Below are 24,766 nucleotides of genomic sequence, written 5' to 3'. Positions count from 1 at the left end.
TCTAGTTAACAGTTACACCTGCCATCACCCTCAGTAGAGTGCATCTTCCACCTCCCAAATTCTTCCCTGCTCAACTACTTATCTTGTGGTTTCCAACGTAACGTTCAGCAGGGATTTCCTGAGGAGCAAATAGTAAGAAAAGGAATCAGCATGACTCAGAAGAGAGGCTTTTATTATAAAACCAATTTTAATGGCCCATTATGACAGTGATGACAAAAAAGCCTTCTGCTTTTCAATCTAAATGTTGATTTCTTTGGTAATATTTTCTGGGATTTCTTTTTGTTCACATTAGCTTAATTCCGTGCACATTTTTAAAAAATAAGGTGGAGGAAAGATGAAAATGTTGTTGCACTTTTTTCTTTAACATCCATATAGTTCCAGATAGTCTTGATTACAATTTTATAATGATAGTTTCTGTGTATTTAAAGAAAAGTTGTTATATGCACTTATACTTTGGGCTTTCCTGCTGGCTCAGTGGTAAAGAATCCACCTGCAGGCAGGAGATGCAGAAGATGTGGGTCTGATCCCTGGGTCAGGAAAATCCCCTGGAGGAGGGAGTGGCAACCCACTCCAGTATTCTTGCCTGGAGAATTCCACAGACAGCGGAGCCTGGTGGGCTACAGTTCACAGGGTCATAAAGAGTCCAATATGGCTGAAGCAACTGAGCATGCACACACATACCTCGATAAGACTTTTAAAAGTAACATGAAATAATTGTTTCTTGCAGTAGGCTTTGAAATTGAGGTTGTTTAGACTTATAGCATCATCCTTTACTGTTTTTACTTTTTTATTTATTATGAATATTTGATTTTTGCAATGGACAGAAAGTTATCCCATATCTATATCTTAGAAATTTTTATTCATTTTGCTTAACAAGGATTTAGTACCTAGTGTGTGCAAATTCACTGTGGTAGGTTTATCTCATTTGATTGCTGCTGACAATGACACTTGCACAACTTTTAATATTGAGTTGGCCAAAAGTTCATTCCATTTTTTCCTTAAGATGGTATTTTTTCTTCCCATAAGATAGTATTATAGAAAAACCTGAACGAACTTTTTGGCCAACCCAATACATCCTCTCCCAAACTGTATTTTGGAGAACACTTGTTTTTGTTCTGTGAGATACTGATAATTCTTCTAGAAGAGGATTGCAGGGTTTAAAACTTTGGGAAATACTGCATGATGCTTTAAAATAAATCCTAACACATTCCAGAATACATGCAGTAAAGAAAATCATTCTACCATATTTAGGAAGTTTAGGCTCTATTTATTAGATAGTAGAATCAATTTCCTTTTAGATAGATTACCCATTAAAATTGTAATTCCTCATTTGAAAAATCCCTGTTTTGCAACACACAGTTTAGAAAATATTGTCTTAATGCAGTTTTAGAAATAGCATTCAAAAATTATTGGCCAAATTATCTTTAGCATGCCGTTGATTCTCTCTCCCTTACTAACCCATCTCTCTCAGCAGCCCTCTTTCACTTTTTATGTCTAACTTTATGCTTAAAGAATTACATTTTCTCTTATGGATAAAACTTGAGCCATACTTATAGAGAGTCTCCTGAGCCATCTGAATCATACTTAATGGTAAGGTAAAAAATGAAACATTACTGTTTAGAGAGGATGAATTCCCCAACTTTAATTCTTCCTGGAGTATAGACTACAAGGGCACTGGATGCTTGTTCCAAGGTATAAGAGGGTTGGTAATAATTGCTTATAGTCTGTCTGTTCATTCCTCTTTTGCTGTTGCATTGGATTCCTGGTTGGTCTCTCACTGACTAGGTTGTCCTTGCTCTAAAGACCCTATTGATTGTTTTATCAGACATAACAGCTAGTCTAGTGTACTATACACAGTGTTGACCTGAGTAATCCCATATGGCTCGGTAGATATTAGTACGTTCACAGTACAGCTCATCTTGTGGAAACTCTTTTCTTTCAGCTTTGATGCCATCTGCTTTGATTTTCTTCCCACCTGTGACTGCTTTTTCTCAGTCTTCCTAGCAGGATTTACTTCTGGCCATTCCTTCTGTGTTGGTGTTCCTCAGGGCTCTGCTTTATGCCATCTTCTCTTTTGGTTAGCTCTTCCTGGGTGTTCTCACTCATGTCCATGTTTTCAATTACACTTTCTTTACTACTAATGACAAATTTTCTATGCTTGATTCCTTCCTCACCAGTGAGCTTCTTCCCTGAGTTTCCAGTATTGATTAGATCACCTTTACTTGATTGCCTTCTCCATACCCTTATATTAACATATTCAAAGAAAATCCCATCATTTCTTTGTCTAAGACACTACTCCCCCCTTGTGCTTTTACCTATCCTAATGTCTCTTTCCAGCATCCACCAAATTAGCCAAGCCTTCTTCTTGGGAATCATCTTTCAAGCCTTTAGTTCATTCACCACCCAACACACGCTCACCCAGCCCCATCATTTCTGAGTCCCATACTTCTACATGTCATCCGTCTTTACTCCTGCTGCTGAGTAGTCTCAACACTTTTCATCATTTGTTCCTTGGTCTTCTCTTGTTACTTCTTGACAGAAGTCCCTGTTTTTAGTCCTGCATTTGTCCAGGGCATTCTTTATACTATATGCAGAATGATAGGTAAAAGACCTCAATTTGGAATTAAAATCAGCATCTCAACCTTAATTGGTTCCAGACCAAACCTCCTCCCATTTTTTTACATTGTAATAAATAGCAATTCATAATTTTAATTGCCAAGGCCAGAAGTCTTTGGCGTCACCCTTGCCTGCTCACTTTCACTCATACCACACATCCAGTCCATCATCAAGTACTATTGGCTCAACCTTCTGAATATAATTGGAACCCAGCCTTTCTCATCATCTCTGTAGCTGTCAACCTAGTGCAGCTACCATCTGGATTATCTCAATAACTACATCCTCATGTCCCTGGTGAGTCTCTTGTCTTCTAAAACTGTGCCCTCCACAACAGTAGTTGCGAGCCAGCAGTGACTGTGGAGCTTTAGAAATATGGGTTATCTAAACTAAGATACGTTCTAAAAATACATAGTGGACATCAAAGAATTAGTATACAGAGAGAATGAGAAATAGCTCATTGACAATGTCTCATACTGATTATATATTGAAACAACGTCTTGGATAGGTCAGATTAAAACTGTGTTATTAGAATGAGTTTCAGTTTTTACTGCTTTCAGTGTGATTATTAGAAAAATTAAAATCACAGACGTGACCTGGTATTTATATTGCTCTTGGTCAGCTCTGACGTCTTTTTTAAACACAGCAGTCAGAGCTCTCCATTTGAAATGTCAGAGCTTTTCATTGTTGGGCCCAAATCCCCCAGAGGCTCTCCAGCTCACTCAGGAGGGACCAGTCAGTCTTTTCAGTGGGCTGCCAGGCCCAGTATGATTCTGGTCTTTGAGCCCCTGTTCCTCCCACTGTTAAGGTCTCTTGAGCTCTTAGGGCCTCCTCGCAAGCCCCACCTGAGGGCCTCTGCAAGTACATCCATCCACTGAGCACACCCTCCCCCGATGGCTGGTGGCTTCTCCTTCACTCATGCAAGTGTTGGCTCCGGTGTTCTTGATCAGCGATGAGCAGAGAGGCCCGTCCCGCGCACGCCACATCTACATCAACAGATTGACAGTCTGCTTCTTACCACACTCTCAGCATGGACGTTTTCATCTTGTTTTGACTTTGTTTCGATTGGCTCCCTCCCCACTACCTGTAGAATAAATTCCAAACTGCTTGATCTGTCCAGATGGCCTGTTAGGATTTAGCCACTTTTGGACTCTGCAGCACATTTCTCACTGTTAATCTAAGCAGCCCACCTGCCATCCATTCCAAATCACTTGTGTGCTAAGTCACTTCAGTCATGTCCAACTCTTTGCCTCTCTGTGGACTGTAGCCCTCCAGGTGCCTCCGTCCATGGTATTCTGCCAGCAAGAATACTGCAGTGGGTTACAATGCACTCCTCCAGGGGATCTTCCCAACCCAGGGATCAAACCTTCATCTCTCATATCTCCTGCATTGGCAGGAGGGTTCTTTACCACTTGCACCACCTGGGAAGCCCAAATCACTTGCAGGAAATCCCAAATTAGAAAAAGGGATACATAATCTATTAGATGTGCAAAGGATTATTATTAACCCAAGATATATTCTCATATAGAACAATATTAATTGAATGTCAAACACTGGATGGCTTGTAAGTAGCAACATCTTTTTAATCCTTTGCATTCCACTGATAGACATCCCATAAAAGGTATGTTAATGTAATCAACCCCAAAGGCAAGTGATATACTCACCAATCAAGACTTAAATCTTCGTGAAAGGATCTCTCCACAAATAAGATTTCCTTCCTCACACTTATTTTCCTCCAGAGCAATGAGCACACACAGAGTTTTTCTCCTTCTAATTAAAAATAAAACATAACTTATCAATAACTTCTTTAGATTTTTCATTGTAAGAAAGTTACATAGAATGAATATTTCTATTGTGGGTAATCAGAAAAAAACAAGAATTTATAGCTCGGTGATAAATAAGTAAACCTTTCAGAAATGTTTATTGTTCCAGCTCATTTAAATGCCATGTCTTTTGGACAGTATTTCTTAAAGGCCATAAAATTAATTGTGTATTTCAAAAGTTTTATTGGCATGTATTTCCTAAGTCAAATTCAGCCCTCATGTTTAATTGTGCTGTCTCATACAGGCTGGAAGGCTGGCCATTAATATTATTTTTCTGTTTTAAAAGAAAAACAGTTTCCTCCAGGGCTAGCTTCCATATTCTTGAATGTGGTCATTTCACACTGTTGTGCATTTTCATGTGCTGAAATCTTGAGACTCTGTCAGAGCTAATCTGGATCTGGTATTTCTTTGTGTCTTAAAATTATGCTGAAATGTCAATTAATAGCTTGTCATGTCCCCTGGCCTGGCAAAATGTACTAAACTAAAATCCTGCATGTCAGCTACTAGAGTTCAGTGTTAAATCGTTCACTTACACAAAGCAAGGAGAGTGCAATAAACATTTCTTGAGTACCTGCAATATAACAGGCATTGTGCATGGACTCCAAATTGTTCAGCACACGCATGTGCTCAGATGTAGAAAATCTAACTTTGTTCATCATGCCTTCCATAAATGCACCTCATAGTAAACGACTTCACTTTTCTCTTCAAGGCACTTGCCTTCCACCTACTTGTTCTAACTGTTGGGGACACAGCACCAAATGGCATCCTTTGGTTCAGTTCATAACTGCATCCCAAAAGGTGGTGTCCTAGAATTGTCCAATTAATCCACTCCCATTTTGGGGCTGTGGTGAGACCCTGAGGTGGAGACTGTCATGGCAGTGTCACCAGACGTCACAACTGTGCTGAGCCCAGGTGGGTGGGAGAGATACAGGGACCAGAAGCATCTGCTATATGTGGAGTATATTCGAAAATGAGGGTAGAGGCTTTTCCTTTTACTGCCGCTGTATTGCCTGCACCCAGACAAGTGCCAGGTACACAGGTTCATATAAGTGACTTAATAAGTATCTGGGCTTCCCAGATGGTGCTAGTGGTGAAGAACCCACTTGCCAATGCAAGAGACACAGAAGATGCTGGTTCGATCGCTGGGTAGGGAAGATTCCCTAGAGGAGGAAATGGCAACCCACTACAGTATCCTTGCCTGAATAATTCCATGAACAAAGGAGTCAGGGGGCTACAAGCCCCTGGGCTCGCAAGAGTCAGACACGACTGAAGCAACTGAACATGCACACATGTAATAAGTATCTATTGGATGAAGATGAAATCATTGGGAGGAAATGGTGAATCCATGAGTGAACAGTCTTGGGTGAAGTTTTCCCAGTGGATTAAATATTTTAGTGTGGTTATCGGTATCTTAGGTAAGGAAATTCAAGATCTCTAATCTGTGGCTGTCGTGATGGCAGCATTCAGCTTATGTCACATCTGTTCAGTGCCTCTCTTCTCTGGATTTTTTGACCATTATTCCATTTAGGTTAAGAGGAAAAGGGGGTACCAGAGGATGAGATATTTGGATGGCATCACTGACTCCATGGACACGCGTTTGCACAAACTCCAAGACAATGAAGGGCAGAGGAGCCTGGTGCTGCAGTCCATAGGGTCGCAAAGAGTCATACATGACTGAGCGACTGAACAACAACAAGAGATTCCATTTCGAGTCGCTAGTATAAGATTTAGTGTTCAACTCAGTTTTCTCCTTTGCTCCTGAATGATAGTTGAGCTGACACGTTCATGAAGTCATGGTTTGAGTTACATTTTAAAAGAGGGACAGCATTTCTGTGGGTGAAAATGGCGTGTAAAGAAGACAAAAAAAAAAAAAAAAAGAATGAAAACATGGGGCTAAGAAATCTGAGTGTGTTTTCAGATGGCAGAGACTTCTTAAAGCTTAGGATATGAGTGTGTTTGTGAGAATAAAAAGAAATCTTTGAAGATATGACTGGAGCTACAGTTTGCCAAGCCTTTGAGTAGCAGGCTAAGACATCTTCACCTCTTCACGAACCGTCCAGTCACTGATCGCGACATCCTGTGTCCACAACACAGTTTACACCCTGTACTGTATGCTTTGTACAAAACCATCCTGTCCCAATCCTGTTAATCTCCCAAGACCCTAACCCATTTCACCTCTGGCATCAAGTTCTTCTCAACTACTCAGGGCCACCTAGATATTTTCCCTAACTTTTTTTTTTTTTTTGCCCTTCTTAATTCCCACTCACCTTATTTTTGGCATTGTTTAACTTTTTATATGTTTTCTCTTCACTCCACAGCTACTTACAAAGTCAGCCAAGGACACACTAGTTCTTTTTATCCCTTCTCAGCAGGCAGAATATATACCCAGAAAAGATGTTGTAAATAGTTGGAAAGTTAAAAAAAGCATCCAGTTTGGTGATGCTTCTCTGAATCTCTTCTATACATGAATTTTAAAAATATTTGAGGGAAAACATTAGTAGCATATAGCCTATACTGCTGTTAAACTTTGTATACTTGTTTCCTGTGTGCATCCAGAGAGGGGAGAAGAAGAGAGAGAGAGGTATGTATGAGAGCATGGGTGTGTTTTAATATGCTCCAGAACTTTCTGTTGTCTAAACCTCAAGACAGTGGAAGAATCCAAGTGATCTGACTAGATTTCTTTAGCTTTCACAAAAAATTCAGAAAATTTAATTTAAAAAAACTCAATCTAAAGGTGTGCACATATCTTGATTTTTAATTTGGTACCCTTAAAGCACAATAAAATGATAAAGATAGAAAACTTCTTTGATTAAACCACATATATTTGTTATACTCACCACTGATAATGGAAATGCCTAATACAGACTTCCTTTAAATTGCTGTATTTAGTCATTATAATAGTCACTGTAAGCAGTGCAGTTTTCCTACTAGGAGATTCATCTTTTGTTAAATTCCTTCCTTTCCTCCCTGCCTCCTGCCCTGTCTTTCACTCTCATTTTCTCTCTCTCTTACACGTACCTTCAGTTTTCGCTTCTTTCCTGCTTGCTTTTGCTTTGAATTATTCTTGATGGAATCTTGTTTTTGTCGGCTTATTTCCTAGATGGGAAGTGATGGAATTTTACGCCTCAGTACTTCAGCTCTAAATAATGAATTCTTTGCATATGCAGCACAAGGCTGGAAACAGCGACTGGCAGAAGGTAAATTTCTATTTTCCATTATTATTTGACAGATTTGAGTACACATACTGTTCTGAGATTTGCACTCTTCTCTGATTCCCAAGTCATTTCCCCCACTGAAGTATACTTGAATTAAAACTCACATCCTATTTCGAATGACTTAATTAATTCTCTTATTATTCTTGGCAATTTTGATGTCCAGGAATTTTGAAGAAAGCATAGCATTGTCTAGAACATGATAACATTTTGATATAGCAAGATATTCTTTAGAATAATCATTTTAATTATATGTTTGATATATTATATATTTTCTTAATGCCCAAGAGTCTGAAGAATCTTCTTTTAATGTTGTCTTCCCCTGAAGGCACACTTTGCCTTATCCTTCCTTTAGTCACCAATCTTCTTGAAAGACTAGAAAATATCCAGTGTTACCACATTTTTACTCCCTTCCCCAAGCACGCTGTTACAGCTGGGAGTGGCCCAGTCTTACACAGTGGAAATAGTTCTTTCTAGAGAATATAAATTGCTTTCTTGATTTTAAAGTCCAGTGTCCTCTGTCCTGCCTTTCATGTTGCTTCTCCAATATCTCACTTGTTTTCTACCCCATCCAATACATATTCGTATCTCTGTGCCTTGTGAGCTGAAAGCTTGGTCACTTTTCAGAAGCTAACTCAAGAATCAGGTTCTATGCAGGGTCTTCCCTAGTTGCTTTAGGCAGAATTAAGTGCTTTCCCTCTCTGTACTTTTACAACATTTATTCTTGTGACTTTTACAGGGTTTTTTACATTATTATAATTAACTGTGTGCTTTTTCTTTCACCAGAGCAGTTGATGCCATTTCCTTTAGACATTCATAATATATCTTAGGTTGCATCCCAGGTACCTTTCTGACAGCCTTTTCTCAGCTTCCTTCAGGAGCTCCTGTTCTTTCACCTGCCGATAACAGTGATGCCTCCACCATTCTCTTCCCTGTTCTTCGCTTTTATAACTCTTCATGTACTCCGAGCAGCCTTATTCACCACCAGGATTCCATCTATGGCCCATAAGCTGATAACGTCCAAAGTTGTCTTCAGCTACTCTTTCCAGTTCCACAAGTCCGCAGGATCTTCCTAGCATCAAGCCCCTCAAAACCAAAATGCCAGCCTTAAATTCTATTCCCTTTAAATGTCTACCATTTCTTCTGCCTTCTGTCTCCTGAGGGCACCCCTTTTCTCACAGCTCCTAACTCTGGAACCGTAGTGATACCTTTGTTCCTCTCCCTTCTCCCCAGGTCCATCTGGTTAGGAACTTGCGTTTTTGAATCTGCATCTTCTTCAACGTTCTCAAGATGCTGGCCTGACTGTAATCTCCATCTCTCGTCTATGCTACCTAGTAGCCTCCCTGCCAGTTTCTAAGTTGCTTATTTGGCCATTTTTCTCCCTCCCTGAACACCGCCAGGACCTCCCTCAGTCTCTTACAGAAAAACATTCAGGGCTCTCTTTAAAACGTGTGTTGGTTAATTGACCGCAGCCTATCTTTCCTATTCCATTTCATCCTGTATTTTACTCACAATTGGCCTCTTAAAAGAACATAAATATACATATTCATATCTCTGTGCCTTGTGAGCTAATGACCTTATGAAAGCGTGGTCATCTTTCAAAGGCTAACTCAAGACTCAGTTTCTGTAGATAGTCTTTCTTAATCGATTTAGGCAGAGTTAAGTACTTTCCCTACATTTATGAATATTCTTACTTATAGCCTATATAGGGCTTTCCACCTTGTATTATTATACTCAATGGTATGCTTTGGCATTCACCAGATTGGTTTCATCAAGGACACTGAATATACACAGTTTCATTTACCACCTCTAGTACACAGTACATTTACTAAATGCTTTCAAGTCTGTCTGTGACTAAATTACTGAGTGATGTTCATAAAAAGAGAAGCCGTAGAAATATCATTAGCACTCAACCTGTTACTTTTCAGTATTTATAAACGTTTACTCAAATTAGTTACATATTCTCTTTATTAATTGGCAAAAGATATGACAGCTTTTCCTCAATATCTAAGCATTTTCTTTCTAGGAGAGTTTACTCCAGAAATGCAATTGCGGATAAGGCAAGAAATTGAGAAGGAAAAGAAAACAGAACCTTGGAAAGAAAAATTCTTTGAAAGGTTTTATGGAGAAAAGTAAGTACTAGAGCATTTTTTTGTCATTTCTCTTAGAAGGAAATGAAAATGTAATTCTCTTGCTTCACATAGCATACTCATGTGCTGTAAAACTTAATAAACCTGTGATAAAAGGCAATAGTCCCTCAGTGTAAGAAATTGCAGGTAAAATTATAGTGACACATCAGCACTTAAATTTTTTTAAAAAATGCATTTTCAATGGTTTATAACTCGCCCATGAAAATTCATTTTGGACTGAAAATAGCACATGAAATTCCAGAGAAGTCAATTTTGTCTTTCTTAACTGGATTTTAGTAAAAATCTGCTATTTTTTTAGTCTAAGTATTTTCATTAATGAATCATTAGAGATAAGCAGCCTTAGACACATATTCTGGAGAAGGAAATGGCAACCCACTCTAGTGTTCTTGCCTGGAGAATCCCAGGGACAGAGGAGCCTGTGGGGTGCCACCCATGGGGTCACACAGAGTTGGACACGACTGACGTGACTTAGCGGCAGGCACATATTTATTTCTCACATTTTTCCAAAAATGTTGACTCTGAGTATACATTTGTTTAGTCCTTATTTTAAGGAAAGCCTGAAGTACTATCTATTGCTCTGTCCATTCTTCCTTTATAACCACTTTTTTTAATAAAAAAAAAAACTTTATTTTACTCAAGGATAGTTGATTCACAGTGTTGTAATAATTTCTGCTCTACAGCGGTGATTCAGTGTATGTATGTATAATAAATATATATTGTACATTCTTCTTTATATTCTTTTCCATTATGGATTATCATAGGGTATTGAATATAGCTCCATCCATGTGATACATGGACTTCCCTGGTGACTCGGTCAGTAAAGAACCCACCGGCAAGGCAGGAGACTACTTGCATGTAGAAACCGAAGTCCTATCCCTGGGTTGGGAAGATCCCCTGGAGAAGGAAATGGCAACCCACTCCAGTATTCTTGCCTGGAGAATCCCGTGGACAGAGGAGCCTGGCGGGCTATAGTCCATGGAATCGCGAGGGCTGTACACACCTAGCGACTAAACCACCTCCATGTGATACAGTAAGACCTTGTTGTGTATCCATCCTGTATAGAACGCTTTGCATCTGCTAATGTCAAACTCCCAATCCCTCTCTCTCCTACCCCTTGGCAACCACCAGTCTGTTATCTGTGTCTGTGAGTCTCTTTTGTAGATAAGTTCATTTGTGCCATATTTTAGATTCCACATATAAGTGATAACATATTGTAAATGTCTGACTTAACTTCTGGGCTGATAATTTCTACGGCCATCCATGTTGCTGCAAATGATATTATTCCGTTAGGGTTTATGACCAAGTAGTATTCCATTGTGTTTATGTACCTCATCTTCTTTATCTGTTCATTTCCCAGTGGACATTCAGGTTGTTTTTGCATCTTGGCTATTTTCAGCAGTGCTGCTGTGAACATTGGGGTGTATGTATCTTTCTGAATTATAGTTTTTTCTGGATCTTTGCCCAGGAGTGGGATTATTGCCTTATATGACAATGGTATTTTTATTTTGTTGAGGAATCTTCATGCTGTTTTCCACAGTAGCTGCACCAATTTACATTCTCATCAACAGTGTAGGAGGGTATAACCACTTTTTAATTTCTTATTTTGATTTGTGTGTGTGTTTAAAGATAATGCCAGACATAGATAAGCGTGGTAGTGACTGACCTAAATTGAAAGTATCCTCTCCTTTGGCTCCCAGTTAACAGGGACACATTTTCCTTGAGCAGAATTTGAGTCTCACAGACAATCAGATTCATAAGAAAAAAAAGAGGGATTTAAGAGCTGACAGCTGACAATAACTTTAGATCATCTTGGGCTTCCCTAGTGGCTCAGCTGGTAAAGAATCCACCTGCAGTGTGGGAGACCTAGTTTCAGAAGATCCCCTGGAGAAGGGAATGGCAACCCACTCCAGTATTCTGGCCTGGAGAATTCCATGGACTGTATATACAATCCATGGGGTCACCAGAGTCGGACATGACTGAGCGACTTTCACTCACTTTAGACCATCTTAGGTAGAAGAATTTGTGCTTTAATTCTCACAAACACAACTGATGCTTGAAAGTGGTGTTTTGTATAGAAGACACTAAGGCAATAGAACTTGTACCATTTGATCTAATTTCACAAAACTCCCCTGTAAATGAGGAAAAATGTCAGAGGGAGTCTCTCATGAGTGCACTTCATCCCTGGTGAATTGTCCTAAGTAGCCATCCTCAAGAGGAGGAAGGCTCCTTTTCAGTTGCTGCCCTGAGACCTTGGATGCATATACATATTTGAGCGAAACTAAAAGGCTGTAATCTCCTTTCTCAAAAATTAAAATTGCGGCAGGCTAGTTATCAGCCTTCTTATATCATTACTAGCACTATTACTCAAGCCTGCTCGCATCACAGTCCTCATTGCAGCTTTTAAAACTAGATACAAGACTTTTCTGGTGGTCCAGTGGTTAAGAAGGGACACAGGTTCAATCCCTAGGTTGGGAAGATTCCACATGCCACAGGGCAACTAAGCCTTTGTGCTACAACTATTGGGTCCACATGCTACAGCTAAGGAAGCCCATGCACCTAGAGCATTTGCCTGCAATGCAGGTAGACCTGGGTTCAATCCCTGGGTCAGGAAGATCCTCTGGAGAAGGAAGTGGCAACCCACTCCAGTACCTTTGCCCGGAAAATCCCATGGACAGAGGAGCCGGTAGGCTACAGTCCATGGGGTCGCAAAGAGTCGGACACGACTGAGCGACTTCACTCACTTCACATGCACCTGGAGCCAGCGCTCCACACCAAGAGAAGCCACCACAATAAGAAGTCCGGGCCCCATAACAAAGAGTAGCCCCTACTTGCCAAAACTGGAGAAAACCCGCACACAGCAACAAGGACCCAGTGCAACCGTAAATGAATTAATTAAATTAAAAAACAGAGTAGATACAGATTTAGGACACCCACCCCAGACATACTGATTGGGGGTCTCCAGGAGATGAACCCTGGAATCTGTATTTTTAGATGCTTCTCCATCATGCTGAGGTCCAGCAAAATTAAGAACCCTGCCTTCCTTGTCTTTTCTGACAAAGGGAGGGTTGGGAGCACTCTTGTCTGTAATGGAAGAAGCATAAGCAAGTCAGTCACCTCCAAAGAACCTGTCCTTAGTTTTTATTGTGTGTTGGGCCTGTTCTTTTATCAACTCAGTCTTCATCAAGCATTGTCTTTGTGCCACACACACTATGTCAGACAGCCCATGTTGCAAGACCACACAGAGACTTTTCTTCAGTCAGCAGATAATTCATTCAACAGTTCTTTTATTTAATTGACCCTTTCCTTGCTGTAGTTTATCCATAGAGTTTCTGTCCCATTACCTCCCTGGACTTCTTGCTTATCTTTTCTGATCTTTGATTACATACTGGATGACTGATGCATTTTGGACATTTCATTGACTGCCCTTCTAATTTTCTTACAGATTACCTATATTCCCTCAATACAGGAGGGATATTTTCCTCCCATCAGATAATTTTCTGTTGGCTGACACCATGTGCCTTCTCACTGCTCTGAGTTCTCCCAAGAATGTTACCACTGAAGCTCCCCTTTAGTTAAGATCTGTCTGATTTAGTTTTCTGCTCTTTGAGATCTTTATTTTGGTTCTTACTGGCTTACTCTGCCTTTAATCTAGGGTTGTTGTTCAGTCACTAAGTCGTGTCTGACTCTTTGCGACCTCGTGGACTGCAGCACGCCATGCTTCCCTGTCCTTCAGCATTTCCTGGAGTTTGCTCAAAATTGTGTCCATTGAGTTAGTGATGCCATCCAACCATCTCATCCTCTGCCATCCCTTTCTTCTTTTGCCCTCAGTTTTTCCTAGCATCAAATTATTTTCCAATGAGTTAGCTCTTCACATCAGGTAGCCAAAATATTTGAGCTTCGGCTTCAGCATCAGTCCTTCCAGTGAATATTCAGGGTTGATTTCCTTGAGGATTTTTGATAGAATACTGTCTTAAATTTGTTTTAATTACTTGTGTAGATATTATGAATATGCTAACCCAAAATTATAGTATATATTTAATAATATCCTTGTGACTCATCTAGCTGAAATTTGGCTGCCGGTGGGTAGGTTTTGTGTATTCTCTATCTAATCTAGTATCAGTGATATCTTTACTTGATCTGGCCCCAGGAGACCTTGTATCCAGCTGATTTTTCTGTTCTAAATTCATCTGTTAATTTTTTAGTTATATTATTCTTTCCTTCTTAGCATAATATAAACTGTGGTTTAATTTGAACCCATCTTAGGGAAAGTTGAAAGAAGAGAGACTAATTATGAAGGAAGTATCCTCCATCTTTCTTTCTCAGCTTTCTGAAATTTAGTGAAGAAGGCAATAATCATATACCCAAAAAGCACATTCTTTCTTACTTTCTTTTTATTTTGAGGATTTAAGTAAAAGGTTGAAGAAGATTTCACTGAGGTATTTTCCTGTTACAGCTCTATTTCCTCACTCAAATATGTTTCTTCCTCTGGGAATATTCTCTCTCCTGCTCATCCTTGTAATTGCCTGCACTCTAATTTAACTTCATTTAGAACAGCATATTTTCCTACCATCTGATGCTAACATTGTAACTTAGTATGATAGGAAATAGTGATTTACAATATTATCAATCATAATTCTGATGAACTTTGTCTTATGGCCTAGGCTATTTCTTGATATTCTATGCTATCTTTTTATGGAATATTTTTACTGTAAGAGATCTACTTGAAAGAACTGAAATATCTTGCCTCACACAGATGTAATCTAGTGGAATCAACTTTGATGACCCCAAACATATTTATTATTCTTTAATGAAATTTCCATCATATCTTAGGTTAGACATTTAGATACTAAAATAAGGTGATGGGCATCTTTTACATTGGGTTAAGAGAACTTAATCTTTGGAAGTCATTTCAGTTATAGAATTTTACAGCATACCCATCTTCCATTTATCTTAATTACTTGGTTATGTTGCATCTTTTGAGGACTATGAGATTTTCTACTATAAGGCTATATTTCTACTTTCTGAGTATAAAAGTTTAGATTTTTTTATATTCTTTTGCCTTTCAGCCCATATTTTTTTAATCTTTTGTACTATGCAATTTTATTATTACTAATACTTGGTAAGGTTGATATTTCCTTACTTATAGAATAAAAATCAATACTTTTTTTAAAACCTAAAGTTTATTTTGGGGCTTCCCAGGTGGCTTAGTGGTAAAGAATCTGCCTGTCAAAACAGGAGCCTTAGGAGACACGAATTCAATCCCTGGGTCAGGAAAATCTCCTAGAGGAGGAAATGGCAACCCACTCCAGCATTCTTACCTGGAGAATCCCATAGACAGAGGAGCCTGGCAGGCTGAAGTCCATGGAGTTGCAAAGAGTCAGACATGACTGAGTGAGCATGCATGCAGAGTTTATTTTAGTTACGATTATAAAAGCAGTCTTCCCACATGGCTCAATGGTAAAGAATTGCCTGCCAGTGCAGGAGATGCAGGTTTGATCCCTGGGTCAGAAAGATCCTGTGGAGAAGGAAATGACAACCCACTCCAGTATTCTTGCTTGAAGAATACTACAGACAGAGGAGCCTGGCGGGCTGCAGTCCATGGGGTTGCAAAGAGTTGGACACAACTGAGCAACTGAGCACATAAAAGGAGTAGAAAACCTAAGCCATCATAAACTAGTTTACATAGGCTAAGCATGCTACTTAGTAATAATAAAATTAATTTGATGCATTTACTTCTATGAATGCTCTATTTGGTGAGAGATCCAAGTTGTACCTTTCATGTTTTGTGGTTGAACAATAATTTAGTATTTCTCATTTCTGTTCAGGTTGGGCATGTCAAGAGAGGACTCTGTAAAGCTCACATCTGGACCAAACATTGATGGAGCTGAAAGTAGTTCTTCATGTGGGACCCCTGGCCTTCCCAGTATTTCTGCACAGACTCCTTTGAAAGAACAACAGCCAAAAAGCATGAAAAGCCCAATTTCTCCAGAGCCTGAATTCTGCGCTACTCTTTGTCCTGTGGTAGATGTAGGTAAAGATTTAATGACAGAGTCAGAATCAGAGGACATCTTGATCCCTGAGGAATCCGTGATTCAGGAGGAAATTGCAGAAGAGGTCGAGACCAGCATCTGTGAGTGCCAGGATGAGAATCACAAGACAATACCTGAATTTTCTGAGGGGTCGGAAAGTCCAGTCACCTCTCATGAAGAGCCGCAATTAGCACCTCCTGAAGATCATGTGGAATCTTGTGTTATGATGAATGATGTTTTGGAAACTTTGCCTCCTATCGAAGTTAACGTGGAAGAGAAATCAGAATCTTCCCAGGAAGAGATGTCGGTTGTCATTGATCAGCTGGAAGTCTGTGACTCCCTCGTTCCTTCCACTTTATCCGTGACTCATGTTAGTGACACAGAACATAAGGAGCCAGAAACTGCACTAGAGACCAACACTCCAAAAATTAAAACGGGGTCATCATCCCTAGAAGGCCGATTTCCAAGTGAAGGAATTGCCGTGGATATGGAGTTGCAGAGCGAGCCTGATGAGCAACTTTCTGAAAATGCCTGTGTCTCTGAAACATCCTTCTCTTCTGAGAGCCCAGAGGGAGCCTGTACCAGTCTGACATCCCCAGCAGGGGAAAACCAATCCACTTCAGAAGAGTCGTGTACTCCAACCTCCCTTGAGACAACATTTTGCTCTGAGGTGTCTAGCACTGAAAATGTGGACAAATACAATCAGAGAAATGCCACTGATGAAAACCTTCATGCATCTTTGCTGTCAGAAATCTCTCCAATATCCACCTCACCTGAGACATCAGAAGCATCTTTGATGTCCAATTTACCTTTGACATCGGAAGCATCCCCAGTATCAAATTTACCTTTAACATCAGAAACTTCACCCATGTCTGATTTACCTTTGACATCAGAAACTTCTTCAGTGTCTTCCATGCTTCTCACACCTGAGACCACTTTTATATCCAGTTTGCCACTTCCTTCAGAAACATCTCCAGTTTCCAGTTCTTCCATGAATGAAAGAATGGTGCATCAACAAAGGAAGTCCACTTCCGTATCCGAAGAACCACCCTCCCCGCAGAAAGACGAAGGTTCTGCTCCTGCCAAGCCCTTGGGGGAGGGTGTTACCTCTCAACAGAAGATTCTATCAAATGCTCCTGAACCCATCAAAATGGCTTCTTCTTCGATTGCTCCTGAAGCGTATTCATCAGAAGAATTACACAGTAACACCCTGAATCAGCAGCCTTGTAAATCACACGTTGAAACTGAGAAATCTTATCCTACTTCAATTCCAGAACTTCCTTCTACAGAAATGATCAAAGTGAAAAATCATAATATCCTGCAAAGAGCAGAAAAGAAAGGGATGTCTTCACCATTGGACTTACCCATCTTTTCTGAAGAGACAGAGAGTAAGGGAAATGAGGTCCTATCAGCTAAACTACAGGACAAACAATACGTCTCGTCAGTAGATAAGGCTTCATTTTCAGAAGGCTCTAGAAATAAAATGCATAAGCAGGGGAGCTCACAGAATCGGCTGGAGAACTCACATTCTTCCAAGTTGTCAGAGCCCTCCAAGTCCCCAGATGGGGTAAGAAATGAAAGCAGAGAATCTGAAATATCAAAGAGGAAAACTGCAGAGCATCACGGTTTCGGGATTTGTAAGGAGAAGAGGGCTAGGATAGACGATGACCAGTCATCTGCTGGACGGAACATCTCGTCCAGCAGCCCACCTGAGAAAGAGCCACCCCCAAGAGAGGAGCCAAGGGTCCCACCTCTCAAGGTATGGTATTTTTTTTTAATGAAAAATTCCATAGATAGGCTTTTCCTATTCAGATATTTCATTTTTCAAAAATACATGTCACAGTTTATAATCCAGTACTCCCAGCACCAGTCTGATACTAAGTGATTCTTTTTCAGACTGCATTGAGTTCATACAGTAAGTTTAGATACATGTATATATTTAGACCTGGGCATTTAAGGGGGAAAAAAAATGAAGAGGGAGAACTGAGCCTGGAGGAGCCCATAGGCCACTCAGATACATGGCCTTTGGGGGACTCCAAGATGTAGGACCGAGATCTACATAAATTTGAAGGTTAATTCAGCATTCTATAAAAGTTATCAGAACTAGAGACAGTAGTGATCAAGTCAGAGGCATGCACTCAAGAAATGAAAGTACGTATTATCCCTTCATTTGTTTGCCAACAAACATTGAACTCCCCACACACCACACTGCCCAGCAGAGAGGGCCCGGCTTCTGAAAGACCTTCATTAAATACTTCCTGAATAAATAAATGAAATTGCTTTGCAAACCCAGAGGAAAATGCCACAGATATACATGTATACAAATGCTACTATTTTATTTCCAAGATAGTTAGGAAGTATTTGACTTCACAAAATAATAAAGCCTGTAGGCAAACATTCCTAATTATACTTTTTATTTTGATTCTCAGGTAGATTTTAACTCTCAGAATACCAATCTTTTATATAATTGAATCTGCCTAAGTGAACTGAAAATTAAGATTGATTCAAAGAATTATAAACAAACTCAGCCTTTGTTTTTCTTCATGTCTTTTTATTTTATTCTGCTCTGACATCTACTTGTAATAGGGACTCTTAATCTCCCTAAGGTTGACTTTTAAGGGTGTGATTGTAGTTATTCTGTGTAATGAATCATTCCCTATTAAATAAGATTCTAGAGATATAAAAGATGAACATTAAGCTCGCATTAAAACCCTGCTATGCATTTTAATTTATGAAGCAATGAAAAGACAAATATAATAAGCATGCTTCCCCTAGGAAATACTTTTAAGTATAATATGTTTAAGTATAGACAAACATGCAAGTATATAATACATTGAAGTATCCTGTTTTTTGTCAAAAGCTGTTTTTCAAAGTGATAATATGCCTTTATGTAAACATATGTGGATTAGTTAGATAAAATAAATTTGTTGTTAGGCTTTATGTTTCTAATTTTTTAAATGAAGGGAAGTACTTAAAAGGAAAAGCTGAAATCCTTTTCTAAATTGATCTTTCTTGGAGGCCTTGGATTAGAAGAGAACCAGCACATGTTTGAAAATGAGAAATGAGAGCTCAGGAAAATAATTCCACCTTCCAGTGTTCTAAAGGATAATTTCAAGTTGAAATGATCTTGTAATATGTGTCACGTGTTTATAATGTCAACATATGTAAGTGCACAAATGTTAAGAAGAGAGATGTAAGTTTTTTAGGAAGAATCTTTTTTCTAGAGGACAGAATAAAAGGAAGCATAGTACATGTCAACAGGAGAGAACAGGGAGCTGAAAGTCTCCATCGTGCTCTGGTTAGACGACCCCAGAGCAGCCTATCTCCAGAGGCTCAGTGTTTGCAACTGTACCTTAAGGGGTTTAACTAGATCCCTTCCAGCTCCACAAATCTGTGACTCTGTGAACATTCTCAGTGGCTAGCATATCACAGGCCATTGCTTTGGGATATTGGTTGTTAGGCCTTAGGCTTCATGAATTCGGTGACAACTGTGCATCTCTTGGGCTTCCTTGGTGGCTCAATGGTAAAGAATCCGCCTGCCAAGCAGGAGATGCAAGTTTGAGCCCTGGATTGGGAAGATCCCTTGGAGGAGGAAATGGCAGCCCACTCCAATATTCTTGCCTAGAAAATCCCATGGACAGAGAGGATCCTGGCAGGCTACATTCCATAGGGTTGCAAAGAGTCAGACATGACTTAGCAATTGAGCACACACATATGCGTTTCTCAGTTAGCATGAGTAAGTGAACAGTGTGTGTTGGGACATGTATGAAATTCAGCACACTGTGGATTTCCAAAATAAACTGCCCAACCCCTGTTATTTTAGAGGCAGAAAACTAAAGTTGCCCTTGCTTTCAATATAACGTACTGCTAATAACAAAATCCCTTTGGAAGGCAGAGCACTCTCACAAAAACAGTCTCATTCCCTCTTTATAACAGCTCTGTGAAGGAAATAGACCGGAAATAGCCAGGCTCATTTTACAACTGAATTTACAAACTTGTATTGGGTGCTTATTATATGTATAAGGCAGCATGCTAGGTGGTATGGGACCACATAAAACCTCCAGCCTTCGACTTGGGAGGTTGTTGGAGAAACTAAAGTACACAGCCTGGGATCACAGCTGAGAATTCTAGTCTTGAGCCTTCCTTGGGGCTTTCTCCTTTATGTCAAATTAAGACCAGTAAATTCAAACAGAGTCAAGGTCCTGCTTTTTCATGCCAGCCAGGAAGATAAGTCGAAAGCTTAACTATTTTTAGTTCACCTCATTTGAAGAGGGTTCCTCTCACTTGGGCTCCCTTTCCATTCATAGATGTTCCATTTAATATGTTTCATTTCCATGCCAAATGAAGTCACTGTTTGATGTTTTGTAGATTAAAACAGAGGTTAAATTTTTTTAATTTTCACATTCCTGCTGCGTTTATTGTTGCTTTTTTTTTTTTTTACCCCCAAAAGCCCATTCCTGGATGTAGGGGTTAGCCCTTAAAAAACGTGGTTATTCCCTGCCCTTGAGTTCATGCGCGCCTCTGGAATCATGTGCACATGCGCCTCTTCCGTGCTCCTTACGCTTACTTTATCTTTTCATTTCTGCCCCGCCCCACCCCACCCCCCGCCCCCCGCCTCCTTCCTGTAGATCCAGCTTTCCAAAATTGGGCCACCCTTTATCATCAAGAGCCAACCCGTCTCCAAACCAGAGGCTCGTGCGTCTTCCAGCACCTCGGTCAGTAGCGGGAGGAACACGGGAGCCCGGACCCTGGCAGACATCAAGGCCCGAGCGCAGCAAGCCAGGGCCCAGCGCGAGGCGGCGGCGGCTGCAGCTGTGGCAGCCGCGGCCAGCATCGTCTCAGGTGCCATGGGGAGCCCCGGAGAGGGCGGGAAGGCCCGGACCCTGGCGCACATCAAAGAGCAGACGAAGGCCAAGCTCTTTGCTAAGCATCAAGCACGAGCCCACCTCTTCCAGAACCCGAAAGAGCCCCGGGGGCCTCCCCTGCTCGGCCCAAAGGAAGGGCCTCCAAGCTTAGACGTTGTCTCTCCTGCCCCTGAAACAAAAATTGAAGGCTCGCCTGGCGTCATCATTGTCAACCCGAACTGCCGATCTCCCAGCAACAAGGCCGCGCACCTCCGGGACACCGTCACGGTTCTACAGCAGCCTCTCAACCCGACGAAACTTCCAGAAACCGCCACAGACTTATCTGTGCATAGTTCTGACGAAAACACACCTGTGTCACACTTACCTGAGAAAATGGTTTCATCTACCTCTTCTGAAAATAGCAGTGTGCCCATGCTTTTTAATAAAAACCCCGTCCCCGCGTCTGTCTGCAGCACCGCTCTGTCGGGAGCCATTAAAGAGCATCCCTTTGTAAGTCCTGTTGATAAATCCTCCGTCCTAATGTCTGTTGACAGTGCAAACGCTACAATTTCTGCTTGTAACATAAGCATGTTAAAAACCATCCAGGGAACGGACACCCCATGCATAGCCATTATACCAAAATGTATGGAGAGCACACCTCTCCCCGCCCCCTCAGAGGGCTCAGGCTCGGCCAGCCCCCGCAATGACCAGCTGGCACTGGTACCCAGCAGCAGTGCTGGCAGCCTCAGCTCTGCTCAGTACACCTCCGTGCCAGCTCCCTCGATTGGAAGCAACTTGCCCAATCATCTCCCCACGAGCTCTGTTTTGATGCCCCCAACGGGAATGAACAACAGATACCCTTCTGAGAAGATAGCCATGCCTGGGAGCGAAGAACCGGCCACCGTGCCCATTGGCACCACTGTGAGAGCCTCCCTTGGCTGTAGGGACCCTGTTTCAGTCACCGATGCCCTGGTGGCACGCCCACCCGTGGCAGTGTTTTCTGGAAGCATGCTGACCATCAGCTCTTATGATAGCCCTCCCAAGTTAAGTGCCGAAAGCCTGGAAAAGACTTCAGGGACTCGGAACAGGGGAGACCCTTCTGGGAAACCTCAGCCAATCCCGGGCGGCTTCACACCAGCACCCATAAACCGATCGATCCCGTGTAAGGTCATCGTGGACCACAGCACCACGCTGACCTCCACCCTGTCTCTGACGGTTTCCCTAGAGAGCGCAGAAGCTGGCTTGGAGCTCCAGACCCGGCCCGGGAGGACGGAGGCAACCGGGGCACCCGTGGCCTTCCCGCAGGTGTCTGTCATCAGCAGGCCTGAGCCAGTGGCCCTTGAAGGAGGAGATCACGGTTCCAGTTTCATCGCGGCTTCCGCAGCCGAGCAAGACAGTCAGACGATGAAGGCCACTTGTCCGGGTCTTCGTGAAGGACTCCTGGTTGGTCCCGATAAATTAAAAGAGGGGCATCCTCCAAGTCACAGCTTTGCCGAGCAGGGGCGTGGCTCAGCCGCGTTCAAGAGTGAAGCTGACACCACCTGTAGCCATCCATACAACCCGGGCAGTCGGATCTGCTGGAGTGAGGACGGGATGCGGAGCACGGGCCAGCCTCCGCCCAGCCATCCGGCTTCCAGCAAACAGAAGGACTATCTGGAGCAGAGCTGTCCCAAGTCCATCAAGACCGAGCATGCCTGCTACTCGCACGTGGCGGAACTTCAGCCCCGGAATCTCATCACAAGCGTCACGCTCCCCGTGAAGTCCGAACCTCACGACGTGGACAAGGGCTTCAGGATGGACACCGAAGACTTCCCCAGCTCCGAGCTGCCTGCTCCGGCCGCCGAGGCAGCCCCGAGTGCGCAGCCGCCGCAGACCGTGAAGGCCCCCGCCTCCGGGCCCCTGGAGGAGGCCGTCTCTTTGGCCACAGACACCCTGAAGCGGGTGCCCAGCGCTGGGAGCTCCAGCTGCCGCCTGTCGTCGGTGGAGGCCAACAACCCCCTCGTCACACAGTTACTCCAGGGCAACCTGCCTCTGGAGAAAGTGTTGCCGCAGCCCAGATTGGGAGCCAAGCTGGAGATCAACAGGCTCCCCCTGCCTCTTCCGACTACCTCAGCGGGTAAAGCAGCCCCAGAGAGGAACGTGGTTGAAATGCCCCTCAGCTCGCCCAATCCAGATGGGAAGGGCTACTTGGCCGGAGCCCTGGCACCGCTCCAAATGAGGAAGCGAGAGAACCACCCCAAGAAGAGGGTGGCTAGGACCGTGGGGGAGCACACACAAGTGAAATGTGAGCCGGGGAAACTGCTGGCGGACCCCGACGTGAAAGGGGTGCCCTGTGTCCTCGGCTCCGGCCTGAGTCCGCTGGCACACAGCCAACCTCTGAAGCAGGAGTGGCTGAACAAGCACCCTGCGCAGAGCAGGATTGCTCACAGCCCTGAGGTCAAACAGCAGAAGCGGCTGCTCCCCTCGTGTAGCTTCCAGCAGACCCTGTTTCACGTCGACAAGAACGGGGGCTTCCATCCCGACCCCGGGACCTCGCACAGACAGCAGTTTTACCAAATGCCTCTGACACCCAGGGGCCCCCTTCCTCCAGCAGCTCTGTTACCGGCCTCTGCCAAGACCTCAGCAGGCTGTAATGCGTTCGCCTTCAACAGGCACCTTGAACAGAAGGGACTGGGGGAGGTTGGCCTTTCCTCGGCGCCTCACCAGCTGAGGTTAGCCAACATGGCACCCCCCAACGTGCCCATTAAAGAAGGTGATGACGTCGGGGGGAACCCGCACGGAATGCCACACAAGGCCCTGGTGCATCTCCCGCCGCCTCCACCCCCGCCCCCGCCCCCCTTGGCTCTGCCCCCGCCGCCCCCCCCACCGCCACCTCCGCTACCTCCACCTCATCCTAACCCAGAAGTCCCACCCGAGCAAAAACAACCGCCGGTTACCATGGAAACCACTAAGCGACTCAGTTGGCCACAGTCCACGGGCATATGTAGCAATATAAAATCGGAACCTCTTTCTTTTGAGGAAGGTTTGAGCAGCAGCTGCGAACTGGGCATGAAACAAGTTTCCTATGACCAGAATGAGATGAAAGAACAGTTGAAGGCCTTTGCGCTGAAAAATGCCGATTTCTCTTCCTATTTGCTTTCCGAGCCCCAAAAGCCTTTTACCCAATTAGCTGCTCAGAAAATGCAGGTGCAGCAACAACAGCAGGTCTGTGGAAACTATCCAACCATCCACTTTGGGAGCACAAGCTTCAGAAGGGCCACGTCTGCCATTGAAAAGTCCATTGGGGTTTTGGGAAGTGGCTCCAGTCCCACCACGGGCCTGCCCGCTCAAAACGCCCAGATGCCTGTTCAGAACTTTGCCGACAGCAGCAACGCGGACGAATTGGAACTGAAATGCTCTTGCCGGCTGAAAGCCATGATTGTGTGCAAAGGCTGCGGGGCCTTCTGCCACGACGACTGCATAGGGCCTTCTAAACTCTGTGTCGCTTGCCTGGTTGTGCGATAAAAGCCAAGTGAAAGGTGCAGTATCCCTTTTCCTCTACGGAAAAGCCAAACGGCATCATCAACACCACATTGAGTCACTCTGGGGTCTATCCCATGCTAATTTATTTTAGTTTGGAACAGAGGCTCTTTTCTGTATCTCATATTGTTTTCTGGCGTTTCTGGGAGAGGCGAGATCGCATCCCAGCCAAGGGGCTCAGCAGCATGTCTTTTGCATATTCAGTTGCTATTTGCAACTCCTGGAAAATTTCTACACGTGTGTATACAGGTCACTCCCTCCCAATTTGTTGCTTAAAAAAAAAATCCAGGTGTAGCAAGGAAAAGGACAATTTAATTACTTCATGGTAACCAGAAATGGAGATGTAGAAAGAGATTGGTAAAAGCAATTTTGAGGTGGTGATGCATTCTTCTACAGGTAAACCATTCCAGTGAGGGTTCCCACAGTTGACTCCTTTGGATCTGCCTTCACCATAAGTGATGACATTCTGTTTGGCAAAGGGAATCTGATTTAAGTGTATGATTCCTTGTATTTACTCATATCACAAGAGATATTAAAGGAGGTATACCTTTAATGAACTCCACTGCCCTTACTCTC

At 42.7% G+C, this 24,766-nt stretch overlaps 1 protein-coding gene across 1 annotated transcript in view; it reads left to right on the top strand.

The window, feature by feature from the left end:
• Positions 1-24,175, top strand: part of ASXL3 (ASXL transcriptional regulator 3) — a 194,165-nt gene extending 169,990 nt beyond the window's left edge. The window contains exons 9-12 of the mRNA XM_068993650.1: positions 7,537-7,633; positions 9,675-9,780; positions 15,624-17,586; positions 20,456-24,175. Coding sequence (XP_068849751.1) covers positions 7,537-7,633; positions 9,675-9,780; positions 15,624-17,586; positions 20,456-24,175 — 5,886 coding nt within the window. The remainder of the gene's footprint in view (positions 1-7,536; positions 7,634-9,674; positions 9,781-15,623; positions 17,587-20,455) is intronic.
• The last annotated feature ends 591 nt before the right edge of the window (positions 24,176-24,766 follow it).

The sequence above is a fragment of the Capricornis sumatraensis genome, chromosome 21, assembly GCF_032405125.1.
Source record: "Capricornis sumatraensis isolate serow.1 chromosome 21, serow.2, whole genome shotgun sequence".
NCBI lineage: Eukaryota > Metazoa > Chordata > Mammalia > Artiodactyla > Bovidae > Capricornis > Capricornis sumatraensis.
The sequence above is the reverse complement of the archived record's forward strand: the minus strand, read 5'-3'. Positions and strand labels throughout refer to the sequence as shown.